A 13,481-nucleotide genomic window follows, 5' to 3' on the forward strand; every position below is an offset into this window, starting at 1 on the left:
TACATTAAATGTTACCTTGTACACCATGTATACATGTAATGTTACATTGTACACTATGTTAATATTAAATGTTACCTTGTACAACATGTATACATGTAATGTTACATTGTACACCATGTATACATGTAATGTTACCTTGTACACCATGTTAACATGTAGTGTTACATTGTACAACATGTAAACATGTAATGTTACCTTGAAAACCATGTAAACATGTAATGTTACATTGTACAACAGGTAAACATGCAATGTTACATTGTACAACATGTAAACATGCAATGTTACATTGTACACCATGTATACATGTCATATTTACTCTCACATCACATATAAATGCTAGAAACGTATTAAAAAGAAACGTCCTGTATCATAGTTTTTACAGTATTATTAATGTCCATGGAATTGATAGTCACTGATGCTGATTTGCATGTTTACAGTACTAGGCAGTTTTTAACAAGTTTAAATAGCAATAAATGTATTGCTTCAGAAGGTTTATCAGCAACACCAACCTAGTACGGTTAATCCATCCAGATTGTGCCAGATGTTTTTGTATACGTAATAATTATATCCATTGTATATCCTGTACAATATAAATAGAATATTTATCGGAGATCTTGTACACGTTGAATATGATTTAAAGTGGATGAAATATTATTTTGACATTCCATTTTAATAACTAAAAAAAAATGTGTACAAAACCCCTTACAGTAGTGTTCACCGAGCTATGGTAGCGTCCGAATTGGCTTGGTGTTCACAGAGTACAGCATCCACTGCCAAACAAATAGGTAAACTATCGCGACATCACCACACTACAGAAACAAAACATTTGTTTGATTGCAAAAAGTTAAATCATGATCTAGATATAATATGATACAATAATTAATTTACATGAATATATGTTCCAGAAAATGTAGAGCTGACTCAATGATACAGCTAGTTTGATGTGCTACCCTTACACACTATAGAACACAACCATTAATTAGATACCTAGAATATGTACAACTTAGAAACAACGGCACATTCAACAATACACGTTTTGATTATTGCATTTTTTTCTTTTCCATTTCTCCCTACGACACACACAATATACAGAAATATGTCTTCTTTAGCTCGCTTTATATGGAGGTAGAGAAGTGTTCCAGTGTTGGTGCTGAGCTAACACAAATCCCTCAATTTCTCTCTTCATTTGATACACTTTCACCCACAATTCCACATCTTATTTATTGCTTTGGACCCTGCTCACATAATGACCTGTACACGAGGCGTTCAGTAACCTGTGGACAATTTGACAGTGTAGACTTTTGAAGGACTGGCCAAACATCAGACAGAGCGATGGCTGAAGGAAGGTAGAGGGTGTGGGTGTCCCTTGTCTTAAACCTGCTGTGGACTGGCTCGGATCAGTTGGAACTCTACAGAATCCCTGGATAGAAAGGCGGGCTGGTCTAGACTAGCGGAGATTGGGGAGCTGCTTCAGCCCTCCTAGTCCCTCCTGTTCTGGGCTGGTCTGGAGATATATTCCAGAGAACCCTTTCCAGTTGATGGTGTCGTCAGACTTGAAGCGAATCAGAAGGTACTCTCCTGACGAGATTATCTCAGAGGGAACCTACATAATACAAAGATATTCTTTACATATATTGATCTATAGAAGCATGTTTTAGTGACCGATATTTTTTTTAAGACAACATTTCCGTGTTAATACGGACTCTAAATTGCGCCACACTTCAAAGGTGTATTTCCGTTTTGCTAGCTAAAAATAAACCTGTCTTTACCTACAGAGTGAAAAGAAAGCTCAGAGGCGCTATTATTCTGTAAACATCACCATCACGTCATCGCCTTATATAGTTTATATCGACTCCTGCCTATGCTTTTTCATATCCGTATTTACTGCCTAAACTAATTTCCTTCTATTTTAATTTCTGTTTATATCGACTCCTGTCCAAACTGCCTCCTGTCTGTATTTACTCCCGACTATACTGATCCCCTTTCTAAACTGATTTCTGTAAATAAAAAAAACTTCTGTCTATACCGATTCCTCTTACTCCCACTTCCCATCTTTATTTACTTCCAGCTATATTGATTTTTCTAAATCATCTCCTGACAGAACTGATAGCGACATCTGTCATTACTAATTCTAAGCTTTACTGTCTATATTCATGTCTGTTCTGTACACTAAACCTGTGTAAACTGACTCCTATCCGTACATCACTCGCCCATACTGACCTTACTCCCGCAGTATCTGTCGACCAAGGGATCGGTATCGTGCATTCCGTCATATATCTCGACATTGTCGTACCTGTCCACAAAACAATCAAAGTGAATTAACATGATAAACATTACAAACAATTATAAGATAGATTCTATTCATTGTACAGGCCAATCTCTCATCTGTTCAAGCGTAAAAATACCGACCGTTAAAAAAGTGAAAAAAGAAGCTTCTCAATTAAATTGATATAACGACACTCATGAAACCGTCTAAAAGGATTCCGCGAACACATTCGACCCCAATAACTCTGAAAGAGGACTTATCTCATAGACAGGCCTCAATATCAACAAGAACTTATTTTGTTTTCTTTTTTCTTCTTTTTTTTTTTTACAAAAGAGACCAAAGATTTAATTTTTATTTCACCCACGTGAATCTGAAAGTAAGTCGTGATCTTCCATGTTGTCAAAATCTGTTGCACTTCTTCTTACAAGCAAATAAATGGCCAATATGATAACTGTTCGCATTTTGGTTAGACAAATTTGACCCATACGACCTTGAATAAAGGTCATTTTTGCTTTCGAAAATGTGAAGGGCTTTATGCAAACACGCTTATGGTAAAATATTTTAAGATCATATGACACTATGCCGTTTTGGTGCTTAAGACGACGTCACTAAATAAAATGGTTGATATATGACAGACGCCTCACCAGGGGAGCTTATAGTTCAATCTACGTATTTAATCTAGACTCTTTTTAGCCATTATATCTGGTGTTCTGTATACATAACTCACCCGCATTCGCTTTCATCTTCTATTTCAAACGTGACAAAGTAGAATTTGATACGTTTGTTGCTTTTGGCCTCAATCACCCACTCACACTCCATCTTGTTGTCATAGTTCTGGTCGCCGTACTTAGAGTGCGAGTACAGTCTCTGTTGGCCATCCTTAGCTGTCAGGTGCCCGCCGCATTCTTTACATCAACATCAAACAGATTTAGTCAAGTACAAGTTGTTTCCCCTTCTCTTCATGTAACTATCGATATGAATATTATCAGCCAAACTTATGTTTCACAAACCATCTCTTTTTTAAAATATGTATATGAGTAATTTACGGTTACCTTACATTTCAAGCAGCTCGTTGAATCCTGCCTGTCTTTAGAGTTTAGAGTAGCCTACATGTCACAAAAGTTTGACGTAGCTTACCTGTCTTTAGAGTTTAGAGTAGCCGACATGTCACAAAAGTTTAACGTAGCTTACCTGTCTTTAGAGTTTAGAGTAGCCTACATGTCACAAAAGTTTGACGTAGCTTATCTGTCTTTAGAGTTTAGAGTAGCCTACATGTCACAACAGTCTGACGTAGCTTACCTGTCTTTAGAGTTTAGAGTAGCCTACATGTCACAACAGTTTGACGTAGCTTATCTGTCTTTAGAGTTTAGAGTAGCCTACATGTCACAACAGTCTGACGTAGCTTACCTGTCTTTAGAGTTTAGAGTAGCCTACATGTCACAAAAGTTTGACGTAGCTTATCTGTCTTTAGAGTTTAGAGTAGCCTACATGTCACAACAGTCTGACGTAGCTTACCTGTCTTTAGAGTTTAGAGTAGCCTACATGTCACAACAGTTTGACGTAGCTTACCTGTCTTTAGAGTTTAGAGTAGCCTACATGTCACAACAGTTTGACGTAGCTTACCTGTCTTTAGAGTTTAGAGTAGCCGACATGTCACAACAGTTTGACGTAGCTTACCTGTCTTTAGAGTTTAGAGTAGCCGACATGTCACAACAGTTTGACGTAGCTTACCTGTCTTTAGAGTTTAGAGTAGCCGACATGTCACAACAGTTTGAGGTAGCTTACCTGTCTTTAGAGTTTAANTAGAGTTTAGAGTAGCCTACATGTCACAACAGTCTGACGTAGCTTACCTGTCTTTAGAGTTTAGAGTAGCCTACATGTCACAACAGTCTGACGTAGCTTACCTGTCTTTAGAGTTTAGAGTAGCCTACGTGTCACAACAGTTTGACGTAGCTTACCTGTCTTTAGAGTTAAGAGTAGCCGACATGTCACAACAGTTTGACGTAGCTTACCTGTCTTGTGGATGGCGTGGAATCCTTTGCGTTGTACAGACGCGTCCGAGTAGAAAACCATATACATGACGTTACTGCTGGAGCTGATGGGACGTGGGATACTGCTGCCACAGAACCGACCCAGGCTGCGGGCATTCGAGTCCTTGCCGTCAAATATTTCAATGTGGTCGTAAGTACACTCCTGGTGGGGCTCCAACTCAAAGTGCTGGAAGACAAGCTTGATCCTGTGTCCCTCAGTGGTGGTGAATTGCCACACACAGTCCTTTCGGCTCGGGTAGTAGTCCGGCCAGTTTGGGCTACTTATCTCCCCTTGGGGGTCACTGTTGGTGTGTTGGCATCCACCTAGTACAACATACGTATGGGGATGTACATATGACGGCTACTAGGTGTTTCATGTTTTACAGTGTGCTATATCACTAGAAACAGTTACTGGTAATGTGAATGTTATAATGATGTGCTTTAATGCATTACTGAATACGGCTATGTTAAACCAGTGTTTACGTCAGTCTAGTAACTTAGAGTGATAAATACTGAATCAGTGTGGTTTCCACTACGTTTGACCTTAAATATGACCATGGCATACAATTATTAAACAAAACGATTGATGTAATAGATTGAAAACACCCCTCATTATAAAACTACTAAAACAACAGACAAGTGATACATCTGAAGAAGTTGTGAACATGACTTTGTCGGTCAATTTAATGGTGTCGCTGATCACCTTACCTTCCTTGCAGTCATGTTTGTTTTCATGCAAGGTGAATCCATTGTGGCAGGCACACTCATAGCTCCCGACAGTGTTCTTACAAATATGTTGACAACCTCCATTGTTTACAGCACATTCATCCATGTCTGCAAGAAAAATGGCTTGTTAGATAATTGTATTGTGCGGAAATCTATCATTACCACAGAGGTATATCATAACCATCGCCGCCTCAAGAAGTATTGTTTCATCATTATGGTTTAGGAAGTGTTTATTATGTCATTAGGGAGTGTTCATTACACAATTAGGAAGTGTTCATTGCGTCATCAGGTAGTGTTCATTACGTCATCCGAAAGTGTTCATTTTGTCATCAGAAAGTGTTCATTTTGTAATCAGGAAGTGGTTATGTTTGTCATTAGGAAGTGGTTATATTTGTCATTAGGAAGTGTGCATTTTGACACAGAAGTACATTACCTGTAAAGAAAACAGCTTGGAAACCTGTTTTCTGTACGGAGTTATCAGAGTTGAATTCAATGCGGAGTGTGTTGCTCTCTGAGGTGATGGGCATGGGGAGATTGGAGCCACAGAATATCCCGTGTATGACTGCCTCTGTTCCTACACCACTGCTCACCCGCACCGAGTCGTACTCACAATCTTGCTGTCAAACAAGCACACACATTTATTACTCTGGTATCATTAATCATCAGTACATTTCATATATATTCTGTCAATAATCCATTTTGAAAAGTTTGCAATTTTATAAGAAAACATTGTATTTAGCTTGATGGTATTTATAAGCGGAGCTGGTTCTAAAGTTTTTTTATAAATTTTATTGGTATGATGTTCAAGATATATTAATGGTAGTTTACTGAAACCTGCTCACGTTATTGCCCTCCATGTCAAAATGTGTGAAGTTGAGTGTGATCCTGTACTGGTCCGGGGCCACAATTTCCCACACACACATCTTGTTGGGTGGGTACAGGTCAGGGAAGGAGGGGCTCTGAATCGTACCATTCTCAAGGTCTATGTAGCCTCCACACGCATCTAATCACAAGGAAAATATAAATTAAAGTGCCAACATTTCACACTGTAGTTACAACTGTACCAATACTATTAAAAATGTATCAGAGTGCTTGTAAATGTTAAAGAATATTATTAATGTATAAAAAATGTATGAAATAAATATATTTGAAGATGTATATACTGTGTTATGATATATGCTATCTTTAGCATTGTCGAAAAACAGCAATGTCCTGTTTCCAAGACATTGACCGCTGGTCTACCTCATTCCTAACACTGTATCATTTACCTTCACATTTCTTTCCGTCGGAGTGGAGCTCATACCCAATCTTACATTCACACTTGAAGTTGCCGAGTGTGTTAACACAAATATGGTCACAGCCATGGTAGTCTGTCGCACACTCATCATACTCTGTAACACAATGGAATACATATCACAGTTACACAACGTAACACAAATATGGTCACAGCCATGGTAGTCTGTCGCACTTTCGTCATACTCTGTAACACAATGGAATACATATCACAGTTACACAACGTAACACAAATATGGTCACAGCCATGGTAGTCTGTCGCACACTCGTCATACTTTGTAACACAATGGAATACATATCACAGTTACACCACGTAACACAAATATGGTCACAGCCATGGTAGTCTGTCGCACACTAGTCATACTTTGTAACACAATGGAATACATATCACAGTTACGCCACGTAACACAAATAGGGTCACAGCCATGGTAGTCTGTCGCACACTCGTCATACTCTGTAACACAATGCAATACATATCACTGTAACACAACGTAACATAAATCTGTAAAACAAATAGGTTATACATTGTAACACACATATGTCTCTTGTCATAATCTGTAACGCAAATTGGTCACTTGTCAGTAACACAAAGTAATTCATATCTCTGTAACACAAATTGGTCAATGTTCAATGCTCTTTATTCCTTAGGTTTGCGGCCAATAAGTTGCAAATACAAACATAAACATGTACACAAATGGGTCACTTTTCTGTAACACATATAGGTCATTTGTCTGTATAAGAACTAAGTCACTTTTCAAACTAGCAAACGGGTCACCTGTCTGTATCGCAAGTCAGTCGCTTGTTTTAACGCAATTGGTAATTTGTTATGATCTGTAACACAAATAGGTCACTTGTCTTTATAAATGTTACACAAATACGTCACTTATTGTACATATATAATGTATTATTTGACACCCATAGGTCACTTTTCATATATTACATATCCAAAAGCTCACTTTTATGTTTTGTAACACAAATAAGTCCATTATCTATGTAACGTCATTAAGTCACGTGTCCTAACGAAAATATGTACTGATATATATATCCAGTGATGTTCAACGCGATCCTTCCTATTTACGGTACATTTATTTACTTTTCAAATTCATTTTTCTCATCTACACGATGAAGTCGAGATAATCCACCTACCCTTTACAAAGGAAGCAGCAAACCCAGCCTTCTGTACAGAGCCGTCAGACACAAACTTTACATATAACTTGTTTCCGGTAGACTTGATATCCTCTGGAATTTTATACCCACAGAATCGACCAATCAGTGGAGAGTTATCCTCGTGTCCATCCCGTATCTCCAGATAGTCATAGACACAGTTGTCATGGTTTTCGATCTGGTTACAAAAGAGGATATTGGCATTTTACAATAGACCATACACAATAACCCAATATGAACTCTTCATTTACAAATAAGTTTGCAACTACGCATTTATTTTTCATGCTAGAAGTTTATAAGCTTAAGGAAGACCTACTATTGTTGGGCAACTAAATGTTTCAAATACCTGAGGTATTTATCCATTAAAAAGTATTTGCCTACTAAGGACCAGTAGTGGTCAACTGATACCTATCGGAGCTTTTTAAGCTATGTATAACACATCTCCATTAATATTAAGGACACTTTCGTGTTCTTTTCATATCCACTGTTTCGCAAACTTTCCTGAACTATAATACATCATGGTACTTTAATAGGCCGCAAGTGTTGTTATGGTAGAACCGACTGTTAGAACGAGTTATTTAAGAGAACGGTTAATGCATTGATGTTATTGGCACCAACATTTATATTTCGAGTTTGTTTATGCTGTCAAATAGATTGACGTAAATGTAAAGAAATAAAAAGTTGTACTTGTTGTCTGTTTTAGTAACGTAATAACCTGCAGCCCTGGTGTAGTCTGTGGAAGTAACATAATTACCTGTAGCCCAGGTGTGGTCTGTGAGAGGATAACAGACCTGTAAGGTGCTGCTAATATCTGGCTCTGCCTGCCATAAACACAATTTCCCCTCGAACAGCGAAATAATTAAATACAAGCCAATATCTGGAACATATCCAACTTTATCTTTCTTCCATAATTTGTATGTACGTGAAGTGGGACTATAATGAGGGACTACCTGTGGCAGAATAGCTCAGTTGGTTCGAATATTCCCAATGGAGGTTAAAATATTGGACTGGCAATATTACATTTGTCCTCTCCTGTTATAGTGGTGCTGATAACCAACTCATGTTTAATGCAGTATGTGTGTGTTTTGCAAAGGAATATCCGAAACAGGGTTGTTATAAATGTTGTTTTATGGGACAAAGTTTTTGAAAAAAAGTGAGGTGGGCAGCGATATAAACAACAGTATGGGTTAATTGTAAACAATGTCCTTACTATGCTATCTATCTGGAGTTACAGAGAAACACACTTATTTGTACATACTATTGAGCCTAGATATCCTAGCTAAACATTTCTCTCTAACCACCTCTTGTCTACTAGACACATTATATAGCGGCCACTTATCTGTTTGTCCCACTCTCCAACCACCACCAATCTGTTTGTCCACTCTCCAACCGCCACCAATCTGTTTGTTCACTCACTAACCACCAACAATCTGTTTGTCCACTCTCTAACCACCAACAATCTGTTTGTCCCACTCTCCAACCACCACCAATCTGTTTGTCCACTCTCCAACCAACACCAATCTGTTTGTCCACTCTGCAACCACCACCAATCTGTTTGTCCACTCTCCAACCATCACCAATCTGTTTATCAACTCTCAAGCCACCACCAATATGTTTGTCCACTCTCCAACCACCACCAATCTGTTTGTCCACTCTCCAACCAACACCAATCTGTTTGTCCCACTCTCGAACCACCACCAATCTGCTAGTCCACTCTCCAACCACCACCAATCTGCTAGTCCGTTCTCCAACCACCACCAATCTGTTTGTCCCACTCTCCAACCACCACCAATCTGTTTGTTCCGTTCTCATTCAACCACCAATCTGCTAGTCCGTTTTCCAACCACCACCAATCTGCTAGTCTGTTCTCCAACCACCACCAATCTGCTAGTCCGTTCTCCAACCACCAACACTCTGCTAGTTCGTTCTCCATCACCCACCAATCTGCTAGTCCACTCTCCAACCACGACCAATCTGCTAGTCCGTTCTCCAACCACCACCAATCTGCTAGTTCGTTCTCCAACCACCACCAATCTGATTGTCCACTCTCCAACCACCACCAATCTGCTAGTCCGTTCTCCAACCACCAACAATCTGCTAGTTCGTTCTCCATCAACCACCAATCTGCTAGTCCGTTTTCCAACCACCACCAATCTGTTTGTCCACTCTCCAACCACCACCAATCTGCTAGTCCGTTCTCCAACCACCACCAATCTGTTTGTCCACTCTCCAACCACCACCGATCTGCTAGTCCGTTCCCCAACCACCACCGATCTGCTAGTCCGTTCTCCAACCACCACCGATCTGCTAGTCCGTTTTCCAACAACCACCAATATGCTAGTCTGTTCTCCAACGACCACCAATCTGCTAGTCCGTTCTCCAACCACCACCAATCTGCTAATCCACTATCCAGCCACGACCTATTTTGTTGTTCAACTATCCCGACGCCACTAGTATGGGTGTCTCACTATCCAGTTAGTGTTCCAGGAAATGGACTGATATATTATCTATATAATCTTCCCAATAACCTGCTATGTTCTACAGGTGTCACAATTTGTAGAAACAAGACCAGAAGGTGAGATAATGAAAATATTGCAAGAAAACATACCTAAAAACTGGAATCTGATTGCCACAAACTTCTATCACGGACATCATGATATTCGAAGCAATCTCTTGATAACCTCCTTAAATGCGACATGTAAACACATAAGTCATAGACTTTACTATCAGGAAAGGGAAAGTTTAGATAGGAAAATCCAAATCCTGCCGCTCTTCTGGCATTCGTATAGTAAGCCTTCAATTTGGTCATGATCTAAAATAATATCGATGAAAGCGACGGAGGTGGAGGTAGGAGAGTCTATGGTTTCATTAGTTTCAAGTTTTGAGGGTAAACACATGGACGAGGTAATCAATTGAATGAAAGAAATTGCGAAAGAACATAGCGACAAAACATGTGTAATTGAAATTCAGAGGACTTGGCGAGGTGTTTGTAACCAGTTCTAATAAAACAATTCGACCAGAAGTGGGAGACAGATTGTTTGTATGGGAATGCTACAATCTGCCGTTATATCTTGCCACAATACTATAAGAACATTGTCAATAAGGAACTCAATCATTCTTGCATTTCATCCTCGTTTTTGTCTTGTTTTCATATTAGTCTACAGTCATATACCTATACATGTATATTTGTATTTGGAAAAGAAAACTCTCATGTTTTAACGAAGGCGTTCCTTCAACAGGGTATGATGTATGGAAGTGTACCGAGTGGAAAAGTAACATGTTCTGATGGAAGAATTAGGTTGAGGAAGAGATACTCAAGATGGATGAAAAGATTCAAAATCCACTTTTCGTTAATTCAACTTCTGAAGTATAGAGTTTCATTCATGTAATACAACTGTATTTCTGATTTAATGGTACTAAGAATGATAGTGATATATTTGGTTAATGACTTGATTGGCAGTTAGTAGAGGCAGCGATAAACGTTGTTTAGAAGATATTCTGGAAGCCAATAAAAGGCAGATTAAAAAAAGCAGGATTAGTTTTGGTTTTGTCTTTCGCAAAAAAAGGAAGATGTATAGGTAGGGTTTCATCGTTTATCAAGAAAGCATAGCTAATTTGCGAGCAGGAGATGTTGTAGTGTTTGTTACAGACACGGAGTAGGTCATTAGATACTTTGTCTACTGATACAACTACATACCTACCATGTTGTAGTGTTACAGACACGGAGGAGGTTATTAGATACTTTGTCTACTGATACAACTACATACCTACCATGTTGTAGTGTTACAGACACGGAGTAGGTCATTAGATACTTTGTCTACTGATACAACTACATACCTACCATGTTGTAGTGTTACAGACACGGAGTAGGTCATTAGATACTTTGTCTACTGATACAACTACATACCTACCATGTTGTAGTGTTACAGACACGGAGTAGGTCATTAGATACTTTGTCTACTGATACAACTACATACCTACCATGTTGTAGTGTTACAGACACGGAGTAGGTCATTAGATACTTTGTCTACTGATACAACTACATACCTACCATGTTGTAGTGTTACAGACACGGAGTAGGTCATTAGATACTTTGTCTACTGATACAACTACATACCTACCATGTTGTAGTGTTACAGACACGGAGTAGGTCATTAGATACTTTGTCTACTGATACAACTACATACCTACCATGTTGTAGTGTTACAGACACGGAGTAGGTCATTAGATACTTTGTCTACTGATACAACTACATACCTACCATGTTGTAGTGTTACAGACACGGAGTAGGTCATTAGATACTTTGTCTACTGATACAACTACATACCTACCATGTTGTAGTGTTACAGACACGGAGTAGGTCATTAGATACTTTGTCTACTGATACAACTACATACCTACCATGTTGTAGTGTTACAGACACGGAGTAGGTCATTAGATACTTTGTCTACTGATACAACTACATACCTACCATGTTGTAGTGTTACAGACACGGAGTAGGTCATTAGATACTTTGTCTACTGATACAACTACATACCTACCATGTTGTAGTGTTACAGACACGGAGTAGGTCATTAGATACTTTGTCTACTGATACAACTACATACCTACCATGTTGTAGTGTTACAGACACGGAGTAGGTCATTAGATACTTTGTCTACTGATACAACTACATACCTACCATGTTGTAGTGTTACAGACACGGAGTAGGTCATTAGATACTTTGTCTACTGATACAACTACATACCTACCATGTTGTAGTGTTACAGACACGGAGTAGGTCATTAGATACTTTGTCTACTGATACAACTACATACCTACCATGTTGTAGTGTTACAGACACGGAGTAGGTCATTAGATACTTTGTCTACTGATACAACTACATACCTACCATGTTGTAGTGTTACAGACACGGAGTAGGTCATTAGATACTTTGTCTACTGATACAACTACATACCTACCATGTTGTAGTGTTACAGACACGGAGTAGGTCATTAGATACTTTGTCTACTGATACAACTACATACCTACCATGTTGTAGTGTTACAGACACGGAGTAGGTCATTAGATACTTTGTCTACTGATACAACTACATACCTACCATGTTGTAGTGTTACAGACACGGAGTAGGTCATTAGATACTTTGTCTACTGATACAACTACATACCTACCATGTTGTAGTGTTACAGACACGGAGTAGGTCATTAGATACTTTGTCTACTGATACAACTACATACCTACCATGTTGTAGTGTTACAGACACGGAGTAGGTCATTAGATACTTTGTCTACTGATACAACTACATACCTACCATGTTGTAGTGTTACAGACACGGAGTAGGTCATTAGATACTTTGTCTACTGATACAACTACATACCTACCATGTTGTAGTGTTACAGACACGGAGTAGGTCATTAGATACTTTGTCTACTGATACAACTACATACCTACCATGTTGTAGTGTTACAGACACGGAGTAGGTCATTAGATACTTTGTCTACTGATACAACTACATACCTACCATGTTGTAGTGTTACAGACACGGAGTAGGTCATTAGATACTTTGTCTACATACCTACCATGTTGTAGTGTTACAGACACGGAGGAGGTCATTAGATACTTTGTCTACTGATACAACTACATACCTACCATGTTGTAGTGTTACAGACACGGAGTAGGTCATTAGATACTTCGTCTACATACCTACCATGCAGATCGTTGAATGTGGGCTGGACATCAACGTAAAAAAATACAGACTTTTGTTTCGTTTTCTTTGTTTTCCTTTGAATCTGTATTTTTTGTGAATGTTGGATCCGATAAATTTTGCCTGTTTTGAAAGTGAATGCAATTCAGCGTGCTTTGGTATTACCTTTTGTCTGGCGTAGGGGCAGATTAAAAATCAATTCAGCGTGCTTTGGTATTACATTTTGTCTGGCGTAGGGGCAGATTAAAAATCCTGTAAACCTATCGGATCGAGCTCCAATTAACATAACTGAATCTCT

At 38.8% G+C, this 13,481-nt stretch overlaps 1 protein-coding gene across 1 annotated transcript in view; it reads right to left on the bottom strand.

The window, feature by feature from the left end:
• Positions 1–240: 240 nt before the first annotated feature.
• The window catches only part of LOC110452867 (tolloid-like protein 2), a 78,749-nt gene continuing 65,508 nt past the window's right edge, over positions 241–13,481 (bottom strand). The window contains exons 10-18 of the mRNA XM_021501591.1: positions 7,462–7,657; positions 6,291–6,413; positions 5,865–6,025; positions 5,456–5,639; positions 5,005–5,130; positions 4,279–4,620; positions 2,994–3,171; positions 2,221–2,293; positions 241–1,603 (exon numbers count right to left, since the gene is read on the bottom strand). Of these exons, the coding sequence (XP_021357266.1) occupies positions 1,448–1,603; positions 2,221–2,293; positions 2,994–3,171; positions 4,279–4,620; positions 5,005–5,130; positions 5,456–5,639; positions 5,865–6,025; positions 6,291–6,413; positions 7,462–7,657 (1,539 nt within the window). The 3' untranslated portion in view covers positions 241–1,447. The remainder of the gene's footprint in view (positions 1,604–2,220; positions 2,294–2,993; positions 3,172–4,278; positions 4,621–5,004; positions 5,131–5,455; positions 5,640–5,864; positions 6,026–6,290; positions 6,414–7,461; positions 7,658–13,481) is intronic.

The sequence above is a fragment of the Mizuhopecten yessoensis genome, unplaced genomic scaffold, assembly GCF_002113885.1.
Source record: "Mizuhopecten yessoensis strain PY_sf001 unplaced genomic scaffold, ASM211388v2 scaffold6941, whole genome shotgun sequence".
In the NCBI taxonomy this organism is placed as follows: Eukaryota; Metazoa; Mollusca; class Bivalvia; order Pectinida; family Pectinidae; genus Mizuhopecten; species Mizuhopecten yessoensis.